At 39.8% G+C, this 24,080-nt stretch overlaps 1 protein-coding gene across 7 annotated transcripts in view; it reads right to left on the reverse strand.

Moving 5' to 3' along the window:
• Positions 1-24,080, reverse strand: part of SLCO4A1 (solute carrier organic anion transporter family member 4A1) — a 921,682-nt gene that overhangs the window by 133,033 nt on the left and 764,569 nt on the right. For all 7 annotated transcript variants that reach the window (XM_044090405.1, XM_044090404.1, XR_006367160.1 and 4 more), the window contains 2 exons: positions 15,590-15,785; positions 7,438-7,606 (listed from right to left, as the gene is read on the reverse strand). In XM_044090405.1, coding sequence (XP_043946340.1) covers positions 7,438-7,606; positions 15,590-15,785 — 365 coding nt within the window. The remainder of the gene's footprint in view (positions 1-7,437; positions 7,607-15,589; positions 15,786-24,080) is intronic.

The following is a 24,080-nucleotide window of genomic DNA, read 5'->3' on the forward strand; positions in this document are numbered from 1 at the left end:
CATTGCAAGTACTTCACATCTCCCTTTCCAGCGGGACGATTGTGATTCAATCAGACATGTCTGTCATGTGGTACATAAAAAAGCTTGGGGGAACCAAGTCTTACCTGCTTTGCCAAGAGGTCTTAAGAGTTTGGAAATGGGCAATGGATATTCAATGCTTCCTGATAGCAATGCATATCCCGAGGATATCCAATGTAATAGCGGACAAACTCAGCCAAGCAATTCTGATGCCTCACGAGTGGTCCCTGAATCCAATGGTTGGGAAACAGATCTTTCACAGATGGGGCCAGCCTTGCTGTGATCTATTTGCCACTCACCTGAACACCAAATGCAGCAGCTACTTTGCCCTCATTCCCCATTTGGTGTCACCCAGGTATGCTCTAGTTCACGATTGGTCCCCGGGACTTCTTTATGCCTTTCCTCCTTTTCCACTCATTCCCAAAGTAATACAGAAAGCAAGACAGTTGAGGAGTTACTTTATCCTCATTGCTCCTTACTGGCCTCAACAAGTTTGGCTTCCTTTCCTGTGGTCCTACCTCTTGGAGGATCCATGGATTCTGGACCCATCCCCAGATCTCCTAATTCATCAATCGCGACAGATCCATCCCTCCATCCACACCCTTAAATTGACAGCAAGGCTGCTCCAATTCCACGAATAGCCAGGTGTATTCCCTTATCCCCAACGGTCAAATACATCTTAATTTTATTCCATAAACCTTCCACTCAGAAACTATATTCTGGCAAATGGAAAAGGTTTTCACTTTGGGCTACAAATTGGAGCTTAGATCCATATACAGCTCCTTTAGAATCCATTTTATCCTTCCTAACAACAATTTTTCATGAAGGAGCAGCAGCCACTACAGTTAGAGTTCAATTAGCTGCCATTTCCAATTTCCACTTTGGTTTCATGGGAAATCCAATCATGCAGCACTCCCTATGTAAAACCTTCTTAAAAGGAGTTCTTCTTCTTAGGTCCCCAATAAAACAACCATTAGATCCCTGGAACTTAAACTTAGTCCTCTCATCTTTGATGTCTGCACCCTTTGAGCCATCCTCATCATCAGACTTAAAGTTGTTATCATGGAAAACCTTGTTCTTGGTAGCCATAACATCTTCTAGGAGAGTTTCAGAACTACAAGCTCTAACTATTCGACCTCCTTACATTATCTTTCACAAGGATAGAGTCTCTCTCAGGACAAACCCTTCCATTCTTTCTAAGGCATGCTCAGAACACAACCTGAATACTACCATTGAGCTACCTGTGTTTTTTCCAAACCACTCTAATAAATCAGAATATAGACTACACCAGCTAGATGTCTACAGGATACTCAGGTTTTATATGCACAGGACTAAAGAATTCAGGAAATCAGAGCAACTTTTTGTTTCCTTTTCTGACAAAAGGAAAGGCTTGCCTGTTTCTAAAATTACTCTTTCGAAATGGCTTTCAGATTGCATATCCTTTGTTTATCAACAAGCTGGTAGACAATTACCTGTCAAAGTTAAAGGTCACTCTACTAGGGCTATAGCGACTTCATGTGCCTTTACATCTAGTCTCCTAATTGATACCATTTGTGCAGCAGCTACTTGGGCAAGACTACATACTTTTGTCACTCATTACAAATTGAATTTGGCCTCCTGGGACAGGTCATCCTTTGGGTTCACTGTACTGAAGAGTCTCTTCTCTTGAGCCACCCGGGATAAAGGTGCTAGGGACGCTGTCCCATCCAACAAGAATTACGTCGAGATAGGACTACATAACATAAAGAAGTTATGTACTTACCATAACGTTCCATGTTTGTAGTCTATCTCGTCTATATTCTTGCTTCCCTCCCTCCAACCCCCTTCCTGTTTCTGGGGGATCTGGTGAACCATTCTGGCGCTGCCTGACATTGTTCCTTTTGTTGTCCACCTGGAATGGATTATATTTCTAATCCTTTGCTGTATTTATACAGGTCTTATTTTATTCTTACCTGATAGGTATTTATTGCTTTCTAGCAAACTAGATCTGGGGAATTGCCGTGAGGAACTATGGGATAGGGGCTAGCCTCAAGCCAGTAAAAGCTCTCGAGCTTTAGTATCGGCCGAGTTGGAGACGAATATTGGTTCTGAACCAATCCAGCAAGAATACAGGCAATATGGACTACAAACATGGAATTATATGGTAAGTACATAACTTCTTTTTTGGATAGGTTGGTGAGTACAGGGGAGGCATACATAAGGGTAGAGAGAAGGTGTGATCTTTTAATAGCTACCCTAGCTAGGGGGGTGAGGAAAGGTTTGGCTCTATACAGGGAGCCAAGTTTTTTGTTGACAGATTTAATAGTGTGATTAACATGTTTATCAAATTTAAGGTTGTTGTCTATTATTACACCTAGAAGCTTTGTATGGTCATCAGAGGAGATAATGGTGTCATTGTGAGATTTGATGTTGAAGGAGGGAGGAGGAATTCTATGGTTAGGGGAGAAAAGTAGTAGCTTGGTTTTGTTAGGATTTAGAAAAAGCTACTGGAAATTTTAGTATGTTTTTGTTATAATTTCTTTCAGCTGTAAATTTTTTATTTATTTTTTTTATTTTACATTTGTTGACCGGGATAGTCCGACTGGATGCATGTCAATTTTCAGCGGAGGCCCGGGGAGAAAAGCTCCAAGGGTAAGCAGATACAGCATTACATAATACCAGCATTACATATTACAAACAGACTATTTACAGTGATTACATAAGTAAGCAAGTTAAACAAGTTCCACAGGTTAGAGTTAATCCCGAGTGTAAATCAGGATTAAATTAAATTACACAGTAAGCTGGTTAACAGATTTTTGCACATTTTAGAGAGAGTTAGCCAGGCTTGATACATTGACATAGCCAGTTAAGTGCCAAATGTTGTTTGAGTCTAGTTTTAAATTGACCTAAGGTAGAAAGTAAGGTAATATCAGCTGGAAGAGAGTTCCAGGGTCTACTTACAGAGTTTGCAAAGAGAGAATCACCAGCTGTGTTAATAATTTTGCTAGTCTGAATTAGTAGTTTGTTAGAGGATCGAAGCGGTCTAGGATTGTTATAGGGCATAATAATATTTTTAAGTGCAAGAGTATTGTCCGGATTATAGAGGATTTTATAGGCCATAATCAGTTGGTTATATTGGATTAGGCTGGGTAGTTCAAGCCACCCAAGCTGATTTAGATTGATGCAATGTTGTGTCCTAAAAGGCAGCCCATTGGCAAACCTGGCAATGTGGTTGTAGCAAATTGAGAGTTTGTTAAGGACAGTCTTGCTTAAATTCGAGAGTAGAGGGGATGCATACAGAAGGGTTGAAAGAAGGTGAGAGCGAGCTATGGCAATTTTAGCTGGAGGAGTTAGGAAGGCTTTTATTCTGTAAAGTGACCCTAGTTTTTTTATTGATGGTTTTGATAGTTTGGTTAACATGTAGGTCAAATTTTAGATTATTGTCTATGATGACACCTAATAGTTTTGTAGAGGGGTCAGGGGAGATTATTGTGCCATCATTTAAATTTATGGTAAAGGTGAAAGCGGTAGACCTACGTGTTGCTGAAAATAACAGCATTTTAGTTTTTTTGGGATTTAGGATCAGATGACATTCAAAAAGCCAGTTTTCTATTGTATTAAAGGCGGTCTGGGTAGCTGACCATAACTCTATTAGAGATGTGGCCGAGCAAATTAGAGTAGAGTCATCAGCATATTGGATACAGCTGACTTTTGGGATGACAGTATAAAGATCCCATAAATCATCCCATAAATGTTGTAAATTATAATACTTTTATGATTGCCTTGGTATAACACAGAACTGACATAGTGCAAATGACTGAAAATTCTGATGCCTTGTTGTTTCAGCTGTATATTCCCATTTATATATATATATTTTTTTCTTAATGATAATATTTGTATAAGGTGAGATGACAGTTGATTTAATTATAAAGCTGTAAAATGAGCTCCTCAGACAAGAAGGTTCAAGAAAGAATAGAACAGATAGTTATATGACGGTGATGACCAGCAGATGCTGCCACGTGTCACTTTTACAGGTACACATTACAGCACAGAACATATAAAATGTGGTAGGTTCAAACATCTAAGTTACAGCTAAGGGATATTGTTTAATTTAATTATCATGGTACGTCATATGGGGGGGGACCACTTCTCAAGTTACTGCGCAGATGCTCCTGGGAATTTTTGATCTTAAAGTGTTACCATCATACTCTCTGGCTAACAAAGTTTGCAGATCACTACAAACTGAGGGCTGTTAAGTCACCCTACGGCACCCAAACCCTCAAGAATGGGTGCTCACACCCTCCAGAATAAAGACTCCTTTGTAAACTCTTGGTGTAGTGGAAAAGGGCTCAAAATATATTCTAAAAAGCATAGTATAATTATGTCTGTTACACCCCCTCCCCTCTTCATTCCATGTAGACAACATACTACTATGAAATGAAAATTACACACCCCCTCCCCTCTTCATTCCATGTAGACAACATACTACTATGAAATGAAAATTACACACCCCCTCCCCTCTTCATTCCATGTAGACAACATACTACTATGAAATGAAAATGGAGTTGGGGACCTGGGTACTTGGGTTGACAGCTCTCTTCCTTTCAACCATCCAGAGACAACAGTTCTCAGGAATTTCTTTTATTCAACTCAAGTTACTTGCCAAAGGAATATCATCTAAAGATGTAATCATCCACTTATACTCAGCATTGATTAGGCCAATTACTGAATATAGGGTCTTCTTTGGGCACACCCCTCAACTGTCCAGCTTTTTGCAGGATGTCCATATTTTTGTCATGTCTTTTTGGACTGTTCCTCACAACATTTGTGATTTTTTGGCAAATCATTGAGGATTGAAGTCATTAAATTATGAAAGGCATTTGATGTTCAGAATTAATATCATTCAGAAAATGCATATTAATGCAAAATATGTTATACTAGCAACTTTCTAAGTTTATAAGTGCATTATTTAAAATCTAGCCCTACTTTTTGGACTTTGGTCGAGATTTCTTGCACTAAGATTTTGAGGGGCATGGCTTTGGGATGTATATTGTTAAACATATCAGACAAACAGAAATACTCCAGGGTTTTCCAACCAAAAAGATCATAGGCCTAAAGTCCTTGAAGCTCTATCCCTTAGACTAGACAACTAAGCAGATGGGACAGAGTTAGAGCAAGGCATTGCATGATCCTAAAAATGCAATCAAAGGCCTTCAATATTGTTTTACACTCTCTGTTACTTAAGAAACTAACTGAACTAAATTTCTCTACTGACACTGTAGCATGGTTCCCTAGCTACCTCACAGACAGATTTCAATCTGTCAGATGGTACTCCGCACTATCCTCTCCTCTTCCAGTAAAAATGGGTGTTCCCCAAGGATCAGTTCTCAGCCCACTACTTTTTAATATCTTTACCAACTTACTTCATTCCTCTTCTCCACGTTCCTTCATTGCCCAATATGCTGATGACTCCATAGTCATAACCATAGCTAAATCCCCCTTTGAACTCCTAGCTGCCACCCAGTCTTCCTTTAATTGAGTTGAGACATGGCTCTCCAACAATCAGCTCATCCTTAACCCAAAAAAACAAAACTGCTACTCTTTCTCCCAAAAACAGCCAACCATACCAAAACTTCCTTTTCTATAATGTCTCTAAACAATACCCCTATTCTAGTAGAATCAAGTACAAAACTCCCAGGTGTTACCACTGACGACCAACTGAAATTCAACCATCACATTAATAATTGCATAAAATAAAATCATCAGAAAGTAGGACTCCTATATAGAAACAAAAAAATTCTCTCCCATGAAGCTAGAATCAGACTTACACATGCTTCCCTTCCACCGTGCTTAACATACTGCTCCCAAATCCTTACTAATCTAAACTCTACTCTACTGTCAAAGCTTGAGTCAATATACCACAATATTGCTAGATTGGCAGCTCAACAAACCTATAAATCCCACCACTGTCTATCCCTGAAACACTTAAACTAGCTAGAACTACCCCACCTACTTCAGCTCACACAGCTCCAAACCGTACACTCAATTTTGTATCAGCCAGCTTACTGTCCTGCCTTGTCTTCTCTAATCTCTAACTACTCCCCAGCTAGAAATCTCAGGAGTTCATCCCTTGATCTAAATCAGGTCAAAACATATACAGCTACTACCCTTCTATAGCTTGGAACAAGCTCCCTCTTGAAATCAGAAATCTGAAGAATCCCAAATAATTTAAGTTAGCCATAAAAGAACATTACAAACAGCAATGGATCAGGCATTGCTCTCATCCTCCCTTACTACACCCACTACTGTCTTCTTATCTATCTACCTCTACTTCCTTCCTGCCTTCTGTTCATCTGTACACTTCCTTTTATCCTGCTTCTTCCTTTGCCCGCCTCCCTACTACCTGTACATCTCCTCTCCTTCTCTGAAATTTTTACTGTTTAAGTTCTTTAAACAATTGCCTTACTCTCTGTTGTCACTTTTTTTTTTTTACTTTTTAATGTCCAAACAGATAGTGCCTAGTCTAGAATTTCCATATTTAATTTTTTTTCTTATTTAAACTTGAATGTATAGCACCGCAGTGGTACAGTTGTTACCTCACAACAAGAGGTTCTCCTGTTCAATTCTCGGCTGGAGTGCCTTCTGTGTGCAGCCTGCATGTCCTCCCTGCGGTCGAGTGGCCTCCGAAAGACATGCGTGAATGGGCATGCCTTCGCTGAAGGTTGGGCATTGGGCTGGCAACTCAGCACCATAAAAATTGACTGCCAATCATTAGCGGACCGGAGTTCCGCTGTGGCGACCCCTAACCGGGAAAAGCCGAAAAGACAAATAACATTCAAACTTGAATGTATAACTTTAACTTTAGCTTTTTTAATGTTAAAATAGTTAGTGTTTAGTCTTTTATACCAGTTTGTATAACGTTTTTACTGTATTATGGAGCTTTTCTCCCTGGGACTCTGCTGAAAAAGGGCTCTGGATCAGTCAGACATTCCCGATCAACAAATGTAAAATAAATAAATAAATGTGGGTATGCGGTGCCCAAAGACTGAAAACAACACACGGTCCAAGTGCACTTAATTTGCCATTGCATATACACACATATCCAGACACACATATATATGCACACTTGCATCCTCATGCTTCAAGTTACAACAAATGCATTTTTTTCCTATGAAAACTTGAATATTTCTTGGCAAAAACACACACAGTATATTCTATCTCCAAAACAGAAATTATTTTGTTAAAAATATGTCATAATCAAGAGATTAATCTTAGTAAAAACTGTAGTGTAAAAATTCAATCTTGGTGAAACTCCAGCCTAGTGCAAACTTCCCTGAGGGAAAGCTGATGGCGGAACAGATTCAGCAACAAAGTTACCACTTTTACCTTTGATCCTGCAGCTGTTAGTAACACATTCAGTTACAACGTTATCACTTTTACCTTTGATCCTGCAGCTGTTAGCGACACGTTTGTTCCTTGGCAGCCAGCATGGCAGGCGGAAAAGTACATGATGCCATTTGCCCCACAGACTGGGTGGTAGATTTCTTGTTTGCAGTGACATTCCACATTGCAAGATGCAGTGAGGTTTATAGAGGTATCCAAAGTAATGCTGAAAAGGAAAAAAATCTATTAGCAATCAGAACTGCTTAACGTGTTTCATTGTAGGCTGTGTAATAGGGTTAGAAGTGTGCAGCAAACATCTAGAAAGACTACAATAAACATATTGCTTGCTTATTTTTTTCTTTGAGAAATTTCAATAAAGACAGTTCTCTGGCTCAATGCAAGGAGATGTATGTGCCAAATGCTGTAGTTGTATTTTTATTTTATGCCTTTACAGTTATCCTTTATCCCTGGCTTGACTTGTCCCAGCCCTCAGCTTGCTTTTAACAACTTCCAGTCTCACACTTATGACTTCACCTCTTGTCCTGTAAATGCTTTGTCGTATGTTGCACTCTTTTCTCATTAGTATGGGAAATGGAAAACCAATTAAGTAGTCAGCATTGGCTTTATGTAGACCCCTACATGCCTTAGTATATTCACATCTGCTCACCTGCCAGGATTGTAACAATGTGAATATTATGGACATAAGATACTGGACATGTGACCAGGCCAAGGCCTTCATATAACAATCTAGAGCACATACAATCAAGTTTCTCCAGCCACAATGTCACATATGGTGACCCATGAGGAGCGGTTCTGATGGAGTCAGAGGAAGGCATGAAGTGAAGATAACAGAAGATAAAGAGAACGTTCTTCTAAATAAAAGCTAGTTATTCAGATAGACAATATTATTTTCAAGTCTATCCACTTGCTCCAAAAGTTAGACCCACATGATTGCCTTTTACCATCACTGATTGCCCAACGAAATGGAAATGGGACAGAATGAGCAGTCATTTCTGGCAGGATATCGTGACATTAAATGGGACAGAATGAGCAGTCATTTCTGGCAGGATATCGTGACATTAAATGTGACAGAATGAGCAGTCATTTCTGGCAGGATATCGTGACATTAAATGTGACAGAATGAGCAGTCATTTCTGGCAGGATATCGTGACATTAAATGTGACAGAATGAGCAGTCATTTCTGGTAGGATATCGTGACATTAAATGGGACAAAATGAGCAGTCATTTCTGGCAGGATATCGTGACATTAAATGTGACAGAATGAGCAGTCATTTCTGGTAGGATATCATGACATTAAATGTGACAGAATGAGCAGTCATTTCTGGCAGGATATCGTGACATTAAATGTGACAGAATGAGCAGTCATTTCTGGCAGGATATCGTGACATTAAATGTGATAGAATGAGCAGTCATTTCTGGCAGGATATCGTGACATTAAATGTGACAGAATGAGCAGTCATTTCTGGCGGGATATCGTGACATTAAATGGGACAGAATGAGCAGTCATTTCTGGCAGGATATCGTGACATTAAATGGGATAGAATGAGCAGTCATTTCTGGCAGGATATCATGACATTAAATGGGACAGAATGAGCAGTCATTTCTGGCAGGATATCGTGACATTCTTCACCATGAGTAATCAGGTAAGTAAGAACCCTATGCTCGTGTAAGCTTCAAGTAATGTAGTTTCCATTTTTGCTTTTTCTGTTCCCTTTTTACACTACCAAATCAGTATTTATTCACAAAGCAATTCAAATCTGACTATTTGCCATTTCAGTGTCCTAATCCTTGGATGGAGTTTTGGACAAGTAAGGTTTCAACCCTTTCTTGGACTGATAGGTAAGTAACAGTGCTTCTGTTTTAGTCGTCTCCACCTAATCAAACATCAATTACAGTTACAGATCTAAAATGTGTCATAAAATTATACTGAAAAAATGCAACTGGAACACCTACTGATTATGGAACTTTAGTACGAATAACATCATGCATTATTCATGCCTGTAATAAATCTTGTAATTCAAGTGGTTGATAGTGAAAAGGGCGGAGCTACAGACCGGAACCTTCCTGCATTTCTGTAACTGGCAGTTAAAAAGATGCAGCTGACTCAGAAAAATGGTACTTGTTGATGTGATGTTGCTTGTTAAAGTCTCCTCTTTAAAACTAGATAAGTGAGCTATTTCAGATGTTTAGGGTGAAGAAGTATTTAGTAAACACACTAGTGCCCCACCATGAACATGGCATAACTTTGTGCTGTAGCTATCAGGCTAAAGATTATGTACATTGACTTGTCAAAGTAAGTTTAACATTCATACACAACAAGGAAATCTGCTAGAAGAAACAAAACTAACAAGCAGGGTCCTGGATTATTTGGTATGTATGTGTGTCAGGTGTGATTACAAGGTCCTGCAATATTCAGTGTGTATGTGTCAGGTGTGACATGCAGAATTTAGAACAGAGTACATACCTTTGCAGATAGGACCAAAATGGGAGAAGAAACTGGTGGAAAGTTTAAAAGACATGTAAGAACGCTACCTGTAGGAGCTGCAAATGTTCGTCTGTGTAAACACACCATGCTTTAAATGGGAAATGAATACTCAAGGGGGTAGGGAACAAGATGGGGGTGTTCAAAGTGTGCTCAACAGAAGAATCAAAGCAATGGGAAGTAACTGCCACAACATGACTTAATCACCAGGAAGATGTGAAAAAACAGTAACAAATGTAGCAAAATATTAGGCTGCATTAAAACGGAAAGTAACTCCAAAAACATGGGGGTGACATTTTTACCATAAAAGATGCTGCTAATAGACCATCTTAGGTACTTTTCTCATTTCTGGGAGACATAAAGTCAAGAGACCTCATGGGGAATGTTCTGCAAAAGACAGCAAGAAGCATTAATGGACTAGAAGGAGGTCACATGTAAAAGGACTAGTAAGACTGGATTTGTTCTCACTTGCACAAGGTGCAGGGTTTGAGTCTCACAAGGGATAACTGGCTAGGCTTACAATGGCTCACAAGGGCAGTTAGCCTAGTACTAACCTATGAACCTATGAACTTATGATTTTAAGGTAAGAAGGAGAAGGCATACTCCCCAGCTTAAGGGGTCTGCCTTTAGTACAGAAAGTACTGTGTCTTATAAAAGGTGCTACACAGGTGAAATGAGATACCTAAATTGGTAGTGAAGGCCACCTCAACAGAGGCAATCAACAGGGTGAAGCACACAATGAAGAAATGGAGGAGGAAAAACAGCTATGTTGTGCTTGCTGTGACAAAAAGGGCAGACTAGATAAATTATTTCTTTCTACGGGCAAAATGATGCAAACGTGAAATTATTCAATCTACTCACTGGATGCAAAATGGATTGAGAACACTACTTTAATCTGTATCTGCATTCTGCTTTTCAGAATAAAGTGATGGAACCCCTTCCCACACCTTTCTTTTCTCCTATCCTTGTACATATAACTCTAAAATTGTTTAAGTTGGTTCATCGTAAATACAGCATAGAAAGAAAGTTTAATTCTCCATACACAGGCTGCTACATAAGTCAAGACTTTCAATTTTTGAACAAATTACACATTTATATGTGCAAATATTAATTTTATAAATTACTTTTTAGTAGATTTTGCGAGTTGATTTCTTAGTGCGGTGAGAACATAACTTTGAAGTTTACTCTTAGACTGGTCTTGCCGCAGTTCATTCTATACTAAGTGGAAGATGTTTAGGTCTTCAGACTACGGTTGGATATTAAACCCATCAGTCACCTGGATCTTGGTCTTTTATAAACTAAAGTAATGTAGTCCCAGTATTATTTTGCTCTCTGAGCTATTTTTAGATGCTTGTTGTGCATTGCTAGAAACAGTGGATCAGAAAGGTAACAGAGTTTGCAAATGAACAATTGTCCATGTCAAAGTACAAGTTAGTGTGAATGCTATAAGGACATTGTAGTACATTCTGGACTCAGAGAAAATCAACAGAATAACTGCAAATTATTTTGCCTAACTTTCAATAATCATCAGATTTATTCAAGAAAAGAACAAATTATATGATGGCAGCAGATAAAGGAGAAGCTGGACATGGAAGTGTTGTAATACTTATTTCTGGGACACAGCACACAACACCATGGTCAACTCTAACTTTTTTCCATTCAGATTTGCTCTGTGCCTGCAGCCAGACATTTACATAAATGGTGCATTGCATAAGTCTCGGCCGGTGTGTCTAGTTACTCCTAGATGGTACCTTTATAAGAATAAATATTCCAGTGTGAACAGCATTTAAGCCCTGTCCAGGTAAAGCTCGCGTCAGACTTCTCCTTGATTGCTACTTGTATTCTCTGCATCGTGCTTCTAGAAGTTTTTTAACTACTACATCATGCATAATGTTGTTATTAGTGCTACTGCGATCTTAAAGTCTGGAGTTTATATTAAAGCTGTTAAATCATTTAAGATGCTTGAATTTTTTTATGTTCTCTTTATTATGTATTGCAATAAGATGCTATAATGCAGAACAGTCCCATGCTTTTGATAAATTTAGAAGAGTTTAATGCACAACTTATTGTTTGGAAAAATGTAATATAATTACTAAGACAGCAACAACTAAGAAACAACATTGTGAGCGACGTCTATGGCCTACTGTCATTAATAACTAGGGAAATAGATCTCTTACAAAACATTCCCTCAATATACAGATTAAGCTAAGGGACTGTGGGTCTATGAACCATTTTTCTTCTTCATTTATGAAATAGAATTGTTTCAGCATGTATCCAGCAATAAAGAACAAGATTGTCAAATCTTATAAAAATGAAGATTTCATCTTGAACCCAGAGGTGGACCAGTGAATTACAGATTCTTCAAACTGACTCCTGACCATTCAGTAAATGAACATTATTTCATGTTTTATTTATTTATTTTTGCCTATCATCTTCAGGAATTACAGTGGCTGGATTCAAGCACAATAATACTTTATCATTTGTGTGTATTTGTATGAAATGCCTGTTACACAGTGGCTGCCTTGTACAGTGACTTGCTCAGACTCAAACCTTGTACTCTACATACGTGAAGTAAGAGTTTTAGTCCTTCTGACAGGTCCCCCATTGATGCAAGACCTATCGTTTTAAGTGATCTAGAATAGTGTGCCCTATTTATGCCCTGTCTTTGAGTAAGTTACTTAACCAGACAATGTGACAACTGGAAATTTGGGCTAGGCTCCTCAATGGCCCCCTGCACTGCAAGCCTAGTAACTAACTATGAACCTGAGCACTTATGGCATAAAGCAATGAAAATGATCACAGTAAACAGTAGTGTAATCATATGACGTGTGCTCTTCAGATGTGATCCTAAGTTTCCCTGCTCTGTTGAATGTTGCATTTATTTACCTGTAAATAAACTAGATAGTACGAAGTCAGAGTTTAAGATTAATACTTCAGCTATGTAAACATTTTTAATTTAGCTTGTTTTTTGCAGGCACCCAGGTGTGAAAAGCACTGTATTTGTGACTAAAGCGGTTTGTCTATCATTTGGTGTAGATGAGTAAGGCTGTGAGTTATTAAAGAGCTGCTTTCTGTAGTACAGGGTTTGATTCCCTTAGTCTTCAATTGTTGTTATGTGACTCTGCCAAGTTACCTCACCAGGCAGTGCTGCTAAGCTGCTCCTGAAAAGGGTCACTAGTTTCCTGTGGGCTGTCCCAGGCTGTTAGCAAATACATTACACATTTGTCTTTTGCATTCCTGCATCCTTCACATAGATTGCAATTATTACTTCACTATATGCTATTTCAGTAGTAATCCCACCATGTCTCTTGTAGTTTAATGGGTTGCCAAATACATTTTCACTAAATGTGACTTTCAAGGGAAGAAAAGTTTGTGTTTCTAATGTCTGTTTCAATGTGAGAGTGTTTTGTTTAGAAAATGGATATCAGTGCTTTTCTGTTTGTTTGTGTCTTTTGGCTTTTCCCGGTTAGGGGTCGCCACAGCGGAACTCCGGTCCGCTAATGATTGGCAGTTGATTTTTACGTACCGGCTTGCCAGGCCCGACGCACAACCTTCAACAAAGGTACGCCCATTCATGCATGTCTCCACGCAGAAGACGCTCTAGCTGAGAATCGAACCGGACAGCGTCTTACTGTGAGGTGACAATGCTACCGCAGCACCACCACCGCGGATATCAGTGCTTTTCTGTAAAATCTGAAATAAAAGTTTTAAATGAAATCCAATTATTTGTGATAAACGTAAAAGTAAAGAAGAAAATAATATGTAGACTGACAGGCCTGATCAGTATTATGGTAACTGGGGAGAAACAGAAAAATAGTATGGCATTGAAATGGCTGGTGGGGGCCTGAGTCCCTGCATAGGGCCCCTTTTGTCTGCAGTCTCGATCTGCAGCCTCTGCAGGTGTTTGTTGCAACAATACAGCACTATTAGCTACACAAGCAAGTCATATCCTGTGTGGAGTGATGTCAGAGGGGATTACTATTGTGATGTCAGAGACGATTACTATTGTGATGTCACAGGGGATTACTATTCTTGATGACAGTTAAGACAAGCGAAAGTCAAAAATCATATGTCTTGCAAGCATGTAAGCCCCACCCTCATTACAGCAAAGAATTAATTAATTCATTTGTAGTCCTGGATTATGTAATATAGTCTAAACATGTTGCATTTTAGAAAGGTGTGAGGAGTCCATAACTCTCAAGTCTACCTTATTATAAGGAACATACCTCATTTGGGGTTTTAAAAAGTTCATGTTCTTTGAAGGTCCACATTGAAAGAGTCTGTCACACATTTAGTGTTAGGATTATTTTAACTGGAATTCATGGTAAATAGACATGAATCATAGTAATTCATTAAAAGATCTTTTTATAAGTAAAAGCAGCATATTTTAACCATCCTATGAGCTTCCTAGTTGAAGTTGTTAGTTAGCCATGACTATGTGTTCCACATTTTGCCCATTTGTTCCACATTATGAAGGCTAGTGTTTCTCATTTTGGAGAGGGAAGGTTGAGAGCTATGGAGGGGTCCTTGACTTGAATACAGCCCAGGGACCAAAGTACATTTAAGCCACCACTGGTAAGATCTATTTTCAACGAAGGTGAATTTCAAGGGAAGAAAGGTTTAGTGTTGATATGCAAAGTATGTTTTCAATTTGAGACTGTTTTGTTTTGCTTTGCAAATGGTTATCAGTGTCTGTGCTATAAAATTTGAAATAAGTTTAAAATAACATCCAAATCTCTGAATTGTTGTAAAAGTAAAGAAGAAAATAACATGGAACTGGGGAGACAGCCTAGTAATGGGGCAATGAAATGGCTGCAGTGATTGTGCGTGGGGGGTGCTAGTCCATTACCTTGCCTGTGGCCCCATTTGAACATTATCCAGCTCTGCATCCCAGTTTATTACATGCCAGGTTTTATACTGGATTTTATAAATTGTAATAAACATAGAAAATCTTAATGGTGTAATATTTTGTAAAGAATTTACAGTATCACAGCAACCAGTCAAGCTACAAACAGACTATTCAACAGCATTTTATATGTCTGTCTGTGAGCTTTCATATGAGGCTACTCAGTTCTGTTTTACTTGCGTGTCGAAATAATTACAGGAATATGAAAAAGATAATAATATTAAATAAATAGTACATGAACAACAATTAATATCTCTATCAACAATGAACATAGGTTATAGTTCAGTGCAACTGTGTTGCCTGCCATATAAGGTTTAAAATGAAATTGTTTTAGGTTCATCGGTGTGTAGTAAGCTAATGACCACTGGGGCCTTTATAAGCCTAAACAAGAATCTCAAATGAGTCCTGCACATTTATGTGCTTTAGAAGTTATTTTAATGAGTATATGTAAGCAAGCTCAAGATTTACAGGCTGCCTCTGTCCATTAGAGACCCAGGTGCTATTCACAGGGTGTATTTCCAATTACCCATCTACGTGTATGTAGCATAGTTTTGGAGTTACTAATACAAATACGAATAAATTTATGTTAGACACATACAGGCATCAATAGAATATAAATGCCAGGACACTTCACTCAGCTGTAATTAATTAAAACAATTAATAACAGACTAAGTTTATTGGATTGTATGTGTGTTAATGAAGTAGAGTGACATGTGACCTACATCACATGATGACATCTGACCAACAACGTGCCTTGGATTACTGAATCCATTACATAAAAATATAATAGATTATGCTACCTGTTGTTGTATGACGTTGAGACACCAGCTATAGGTAAATTAGGACAATGGATGAGGAAGATGAAGATGGATGACAGGCTGCAGACAATGCAGATCAAACAAAACCGGATTATTCCACTGCAACGAAGCTTCATTTTTTTCACAATGAATCCACCCAGAAAAGTGCCACCTCCACCAGCAGGCACGACAAGGTAGCCTAAAGATTAAAAAAAAAAAGGAAAGCAAATTGATAGTCTTTCTGTTTCACTTGAAATATTTATTTGCATACATATAATAGTAATATCCTTTATGCAATCACAGTACTTATTTTAGAGTGAAAAAAATGAAAAAACAAAAAATAGATTCCTCCTGAAGATTAGTCCAGGAATGGTAAGCAAAGAATAACTATGAAAACTGCCTCCGACTGAGGTATCTCTTTAGACTGTGTAAGCATTCCTAGGCTTAGATGTTTGGTTTGAGTTCCAATACTGTCAGATTTTACGTCTGAGGAGCCATAGTCATCCTGTCTTTTTCAGACATATATACCTTGGATGTCCAACTGGAACAAAGGAGGATCAATTCCAGACTGTTAAGAAGAAGAAGAAAGAGGAACTAATTGTTTTGAAGGATATGCTCGCTAAGCGTGCAACAATAAAAGGATCTTTTCTGTTGTAGGAATGTGCCCACTGCTTTTTACAAAACACATGCAGAAGGATAAGCAAATAGCAAAGGACGCAGCCTGGAATAAATGGAATTACTCATGCTGTCCTGGTCTTAAATTAATTTAGTCTCGTTTTAAATGAAGGAAATCTTCCTAAAATATTGTATTAAACCAACTGCTATGTTAGAGAAAGAAAGGAAAAAAAAAAACAGCCTGGCAGTTTTTACGTCCAGTGTTCACCAGCTGGACTGCAGCCTATACACACTGAGCAGAGTGCAGGAGAGGTGTGGACTCCAACTCTTAGCTGACATAGATAAGTATCCTGTTTTTTTTCGATTATTTATACAGTTTATTGTTTCTAGCAATTTATATATAGCACTTTTATTGTAATCCGCATGAGTAACTGATTTGTTTGCAGTTAAAAGCATTCTGTATCTTTACAAATCTTTATCTGTTTAAAAACTTTCATTTTGTGGCTTTCTGTAGTGCTTTGTAGGCAAATAGCTTTAGTATTTGTCCTAGTTCAGAATTGTTGGCTCTGGGCTTGTTTGTTTATACAGTGATTGTTCAAAGCACATGAACAGGCTATCTTGAATTAGCTGATAACTTTCTTTACCTTGGCTAGATTGTATTAATTGACTGCAGGCTACTGGGGGCTGGTTCTTTTGTGTTTTTGTAAAAAACAAAAAAACAAAAAAAAAACAGTTGTTCTTCTGGTATTTAAGCCCTAACTTTGTGAGAGTTTCTGTCTATACACACTGAGCAGAGTGGATGAGAGGTGTTGACTCCAACTCTTAGCTGAGATATATAAGTATCCTGTTTTTTTTTCGATTATTTATACAGTTTATTGTTTCTAGCAATTTATATATAGCACTTTTATTGTAATCTGCACGGGTAACTGATTTGTTTGCAGTTAAAAGCATTCTGTATCTTTACAAATCTTTATCTGTTTAAAAAAATTCATTTTGTGGCTTTCTGTAGTGCTTTGTAGGCTAATAGCTTTAGTGTCTCCACCTGCCCTCCCTCTTCGTGTCCTGTTGTTATACTTGGTGGCTTTGCAGTTGCCCGCCCCTACTGTAAATCTGATCTGGGACACTCCTCCCAGTCTAGTGTCATTAGCTCATTCTACCTAATATTTGATATTGTGGTGGTGGTGCTGCGGTAGTGCTGTCGCCTCATAGTAAGACGCTGTCTGGTTTGACTCTCAGCTAGAGCGTCTTCTGCGTGGAGACATGCGTGAATGGGCGTACCTTCATTGAAGGTTGTGCGTTAGGGTGGGCAACTCAGCACGTAAAAATCAACTGCCAATCATTAGCGGTCCGGAGTTCCACTGTGGCGACCCCTAACCGGGAAAAGCCGAAAGACAACAACAACAGAGAGAACATTTGATAAGGCCTCCTGTTTCTCCTTTTTCCCTTTCAAAAAAAAAAAAAAAAAACATTTTTTGCCTGAATTTCCTTATGCTCTGACTGTGCTTCTCAAACATTTTGGAAATATAGAGTATATTTTAGAGCATTTATTATAACTGTAATTGCCTTAATATTGCTACAACTCAAGTGCTCTAGGTTGCACTGCATCTGAAGTGTTTGTGTGTTTTAGCTGCTTTTTTTGTATATATAGACTTTTCTGTATATGTAGACTAGCTACTTATTCTGCTGTGTTACTGCCTCTTAAATCGTTTTTCAGTTGTGCACTTGCTTTGCTTCATTTAAAAAGTTTTAAATTGCTAATTTTGTAGAGTTTTAATTGCATTTACTGTTTAGGACTGCACACTCAAGTGTGTTAGACTTTTCTGTGTTTATTTACTGTATTATTGCATTGTTTAGCCTGTTTCAACAACAAAAAATACTATCTTGTTTGCTTGTTTCCCACCTTTTCTAGCCGGTCCATATCCCAGGCTTTGCTTGTCTCAGGACTTTATTTTCTGTGTTCAGAGCTATCCAGACCTTGCTGTGGTAGAGGGAAGTCCTACTGCTTACCAGTGGGACTGGTGAGCATTGTACTGCCTATCTAACGCTAGAGGAGTGGTTTCCAGCTCTGAAATTGTAATTTTATTAGCCTTTTGGGCTGATTTCTATCCCTTTCAACTTTCTGGCTTAAAAACACGTGAGTTTGCACATTTTTCACATCGTGCAGCACTACGAGGCTACAGTTAAACTATTCCAGGTGCCAGAAAGTCTACATTTCAAATTTTCCCTTAAAACTACCTGGATTCTCAGTAGTAGCACTAAAATCTGAATCCCTGTGACTAGCACTTGCTCTAGAACCTGCTGGAAAGCACTAGGAAGCCTGAAACTGATACAAGCACTCAGCTCTCCTTGTCAATAAGGAGAAATTAATCATAGGCACTAAACAGCCTATAATTGCAAAGTACCTTGCAAAGGTAACAGAAAACAGCTCTTAAACTTTACAAAAAAGCACCTAAACAGGCATGCCAAGGGTCAGCTTCTGGTGATTTCTCCTGTCCACCTGGTGAATCTGGGCATACTGGGGCAATGCGGCAACTGCTCATGTACACAGACAATCCTCTCCTCCTACCACCCAATACTACAACCTGTGAGAGATGCAAATACATTGCCAAACTGGAAGCAAAGCTCTCTCCAGCCAAGATTGTGCTAGACAAGAGGAGAAGGTTAACACTTGCACTACACCTCAAGCAACACATAGCCCTTCAAAAACCCACACCATCAACACCCACACATAGCAACACTAAACCCACATATGCAGAGGCCCTTAACATTAACCTGCCCAAGCAACAAGGACCTCCGAAGCCGAAACGCAAATACCAGTCACAACCAAAGTGACACATAGCTCACAACACCAGTGTGCCACCCAACAACAGCCCCTAAAGCAAGACAATGTACCAAACACTTTAGTCATAGGTGACTCTATAGTCAGGCACACTAATGTCCCACTCACCAGGCTCACCAAGGAGAAAATTACAGTCAGCTGCCTGTCGGGTGCCAGGATCCACCACATAACGCATGCACTCAAGTCACTCCACAACAAGTACAAATACGACTCTGTCATTGTCCATGCTGGAGTGAATGACTTGAGATGTACCTCCCTGGACTCATGAAAAGAGACATGGAAGAGCTCTTGGATCATGTGACCTAGGCAGGTATGACCCTAGCCCTGAGTAGCATCCTGCCTTCGTCCAGAATGATACCACAGTAATAAGGACAAAATGATTGACTTTAACAATTGGCTAAGCTTCTGGTGTCATTCAAAGGGGATCCAGTATCTGTCTGCCTGGGATGACATGATCGACAGACCACGAGCCAGAGATGGCCTGCACCTGTCACTCCTGGGATTCAGGTTACTGGCTAAAGCTTTTTCCACCCCTATAGTGCCTTTTTAGGCAAGGTTCAAAGGATAAAACCACCACCATAACAGATATAAGCATGCAAAATCTGAAGGTAATACTACTGAATGCTTGAAGTCTAAACCTCAAAATGCACTCTCTCAAGGCACTCCTAAAATGGAGAACATCGATATCTGTGCAGTAACTGAGACCTGGTTCAAGGCTCCAGAGAGCACCCCTGCAATACCAGGCTACAATTCTTACCACACTTTTCGGCCACAAAACCAAGACCGAAACACTAAAGGTGGAGGAGTGTCCATATTCACCAAGGATATTCACACCTCCAGGCTAGTTGCCCAACACAATGCATCTGAAATTCTCCAGGTGCAACTAACACTAGGTAAGACTGCAATCCAAATTGTAGCTTGCTACAGATCCCCCACCATACCCCAAGATTCTCACTACACCTTCCTAAACATACTGGAAAATATTAAGATACAACCAAACACCCTAATACTGGGTGATTTCAACTACCCTACCACTAATTGGGAAAACTACTCGGGTACCAGCTCCTTTTCCCAACGGTTCTTGGAATTCATAAATTCCAACACCCTGGATCAACAAATCCAATGTTCCACCAGGGGGTCCAATATCCTAGACCTGGTCATTACCAACATGGGAGATAGATGCTCCACACCAGTGGTCAGCCCCTCATTGGTCAGGTCTGACCATAAGCAAATCACCCTTGACATCCACATCGCACCCCCACCCGCCAGTAAGGAAACCTCCTTAAAAAACTTCTCCAAAGCCAATTTCATGCTACTGAAGTCAGAAGTGACAAACTTCACAACACCCACGCAGACGGGATCTGGAAGTTTGACTGCAGAATCCTACACTAAGGCACTGTATGAGCACATCCACTTGTGCATGAATCGTGCCATCCCAAATAGAACCAAGATGATCTTCGCCAAAAAAAAGGAAGCCAATCTTGTGGTCCCCTGCTATAAACAAACTATACAACAGAAGGAAGAAACTGTTGCAAAAAAGAGGAAAATCCCAGGATGCAAAAATCTCCCTCACCAGCCTCAGTAAGAAGCTGAGATCCCTCATAAAATCCTCAAAAGCTAGTTATGAAAATAAAATTGCCAAAGATTCCAAAGACAACCACAAGTCCTTCTATAGTTATGCCAAGAATTTAAATGGCAATGCTCAGATCTGCTCTGAGCTACAATAGAATGGCATTAAATATAATGATCCCAAGGATATTGCCAATATCCTAGCAGATCGATTTAGTGCCAACTTCACCCCCCATCACCCCCTAAAGGGCCTATCTCAATACCAAAAGATTGCCAAATTCCGATAATCACAGCCACACAGGTAGAAACAGCACTCTCCAAAGCTAAGAATACAGCATCCATGGGACCAGATGACATCCCAGGCTGTGTACTACATGAACTACAAAATGAACAGGCACCCCATCTAAGTGTCATGTTTAATCATAGCCTCACCTCAGGCTTCGTGCCCACAGTTATCCCGCTCCACAAGGGAGGATCCGCCTTGGATCCCGGGAACTACCGTCCCGTCAGTCTGACAAGCCTGATCTGCAAGGGCATGGAACGCATTATCATGGAACTTATAAACAAAGACATTGGCAACCTTCAAACACTGGACCCAACCCAGTTTGGGTTTGTGAAGGGCCGATCTTGTCTCCTGAATCTGATTGACTTCTTCGAATAGATCTCCAGAGCTGTGGACGAGGGTAAGGCGGTCCACACAGCCTATCTGGACCTCGCCAAGCCCTTTGACACCATCCCCCACTTTGGAATCATAGATAAACTTACTAAGCTGGGCATAAATCCCTACGTCACTCGATGGGTTGCCAACTGGCTTACTGACAGAACCCAGACTGTAAAAGTAGCCGACTCCAAATCCAGCTCCAGACAAGTGACAAGTGGAGTACCTCAGGGTTCAGTCCTGGGACCACTCTTGTTTGGCATCTACTTCTCTGAAGTACAGGCCAACACTAAGGGACTCTGGCTAACAAAGTTTGCAGATGACTGCAAACTGGGAGCAATTATTGAATCCCCAAATGATGTGGATATTCTACTAAAGGGCCTTACAGAAACAGATGCCTGGTGCCAGAGCCATGGGCTCAAGCTTAATGCCAAGAAATGTATAGTTATCCCCTTTGGAAAAAAACATGTACCCATGAACTACCACATAGGTGGCAGGACACTAAACATCGAAAGTGTGATGAGAGACTTAGGGACACAGGTGGACAGTGGTCTTACTTTCGATAACCATATCACCACAACAGTCAGGAAATCCTTCTATGTGGCACACCTCATCACTAAGGGCTTTTCATCCAGAAAAAAGGAGATCATTGTCCCACTGTACTCATCCCTCATTAGACCCATTATAGAGTATAATGCCCCATTTGGTATGCACCTCACAAGACATCTGCAACAGCTGGAAAGGCCACAGAATACCTCACTAAAAGAATCACAGGCCTAATGCAGATGCCATATGCTGACCGTCTAAAAAAACTCCAGCTGTACTCTGTGGCATATCGTCTACTCAGAGGTGATCTCTGCTTAAAATACAAGGCCATGTCAAACCCTGAGCTGTTGGACATGCTCCACTTAAAGAAATCCCAATCCCTCAGAGCCACATGCTCCAGGGATCTAAACCTTATCATCACAATGAGCAAAACATGCTGGAGGGATAGGTTCCTGCCCCAGAGACTCCCCATACTCTGGAATAGACTGCCCATACATGTCAAGCAGAGTGCCTCATTGGCCCTCTTTAAAAGGAACCTTGATGATTGGATGGGAGATAGGAAATTCACCCCAGGGATCATGTCAGTCGCCCTGCTAGACAGGGGCCCAGAGAAGTAAATATTGTGGGAAGAAATTTCCAGTAAATTGTTATGGCTAGGCTTGCATAGGCCTTAGGGCCTAGTACCAACTTATGAACCTATGAACCTATAAATGTGTTTCTGCTCTCCAGTTGGGCTCATAATCTTCTAACTTCTAGATGAACTTTGGGAACCAAAGGGAAGGAGAAACGTCAGAGAAAAACAATCCAATTTAAATGACAACTTTCTCCACTATGGCATCATGGGATAGATTCTGCTGAATCTCAACTTAAGTGTCACATGCAGGTCAGCAAATCATTAATGGTTATCATAACTGTGAAATACTCCAGCTAGTAAGGGTAAAACCCAATCCCACCTCTTCTGCATGAGCAGGTGGCTGTAAGGGTAATAGTCTCAGAATAGTACTTACCTGGTATATAAGCTAATACCAACCACATACAGTGCCTATTCCCACAGCTGGAGGTCCTGTAGGTGTGAGGATGTAGATCTCATTCCTTGTCACTTACCTTAGAATAAATCATTGTGTAGAGTGCCTTCAACTGTTTTGATTAGCATACTGCTACAAAGGGTGGATATACTCAGTAGTTACACTGTCAGCCCTAACATGAGCACATACTAGGAATTATATGCAGGGTGAAAAAAAGTCCTATGACCTCTAAAGGTTTATCAGCAGCCCACTGACCTCCTAAAGCCTGTGAGTCGACTAACCTCTAAAAGCTTGTGAGCCCACTGACGACCTAACATCTGTGAGCCGACTAACATCTAAAAGCATGTGAGCCCACTGACTTCCTAAAGCATGTGAGCCCACTGACATCTAAACGTATGTGAGCCCAGAGCTGCTGGAGCTGCAGTGAGTGCTTTTTAGACTGGTGTAATATTCAGAAAATCTTTTGGATAGATTCTACTCTAACCACCCTGAAAAGCTGGCACCTATGCTACCTTTGTGTAACTGAAATAAGCTTAATCAGTGAATGTTTACCATTTTCCACTTTAAATATGGAACATTGGGCATGGGAGGAGGTTAGTACTCAGTGGGACCACTAAGTGTACCTGCTATCCCTTCCAGTGTTTAATAGTTACTACACTTATGTTCCTCTTCTCCTCACCTTCAGTCATTAAACAGCTTTATGACCTTCTCATGACATTTACCTTTGTTTCAGGCTCTCCCATGCATCTCTTTATGAAAAAGAATGCTTCCTCACATCACCCTGAGTTTTTTTCCTTATATCCTCAAAACAGAATGTTTCTGTATGACTCTTTTTCCAAAACATACTGTAGTCCTTTAGACAGTTAAGTGAGAGAATGTCTTCTGCAACTGACATCTGTCCCAGGAGCTTTGTAGGACATGGCCTATTTCCTGGAATATTTTGTCAGTACTTCTGACAGTTCTTTCTGGACTACTGTGAGACTATCAGAAATGGCTATTTTTTCTGAATGAAGGAAGTAACTCAAATAGTAATTCTGTCACATCTGTAATAATAATTACAAAACAAAAAAAAACTGAAAATGAAGCTCTAGTGCATTTAAAAATTGCCAGCTCAATGTCACCGACTCCAAAAAAAAAAAAATGTGGCACACTCTACGTGCATCTATGTGCCACATATGGGATCACCAAACCTTTTACCAGCAAGTCTTTGGAATGCAGGAGAATATAGCTGGTAAGAACCCT

This window comes from Protopterus annectens, chromosome 12.part0, assembly GCF_019279795.1.
Source record: "Protopterus annectens isolate FY-2018-M chromosome 12.part0, PAN1.0, whole genome shotgun sequence".
Classification (NCBI taxonomy): Eukaryota; Metazoa; Chordata; order Ceratodontiformes; family Protopteridae; genus Protopterus; species Protopterus annectens.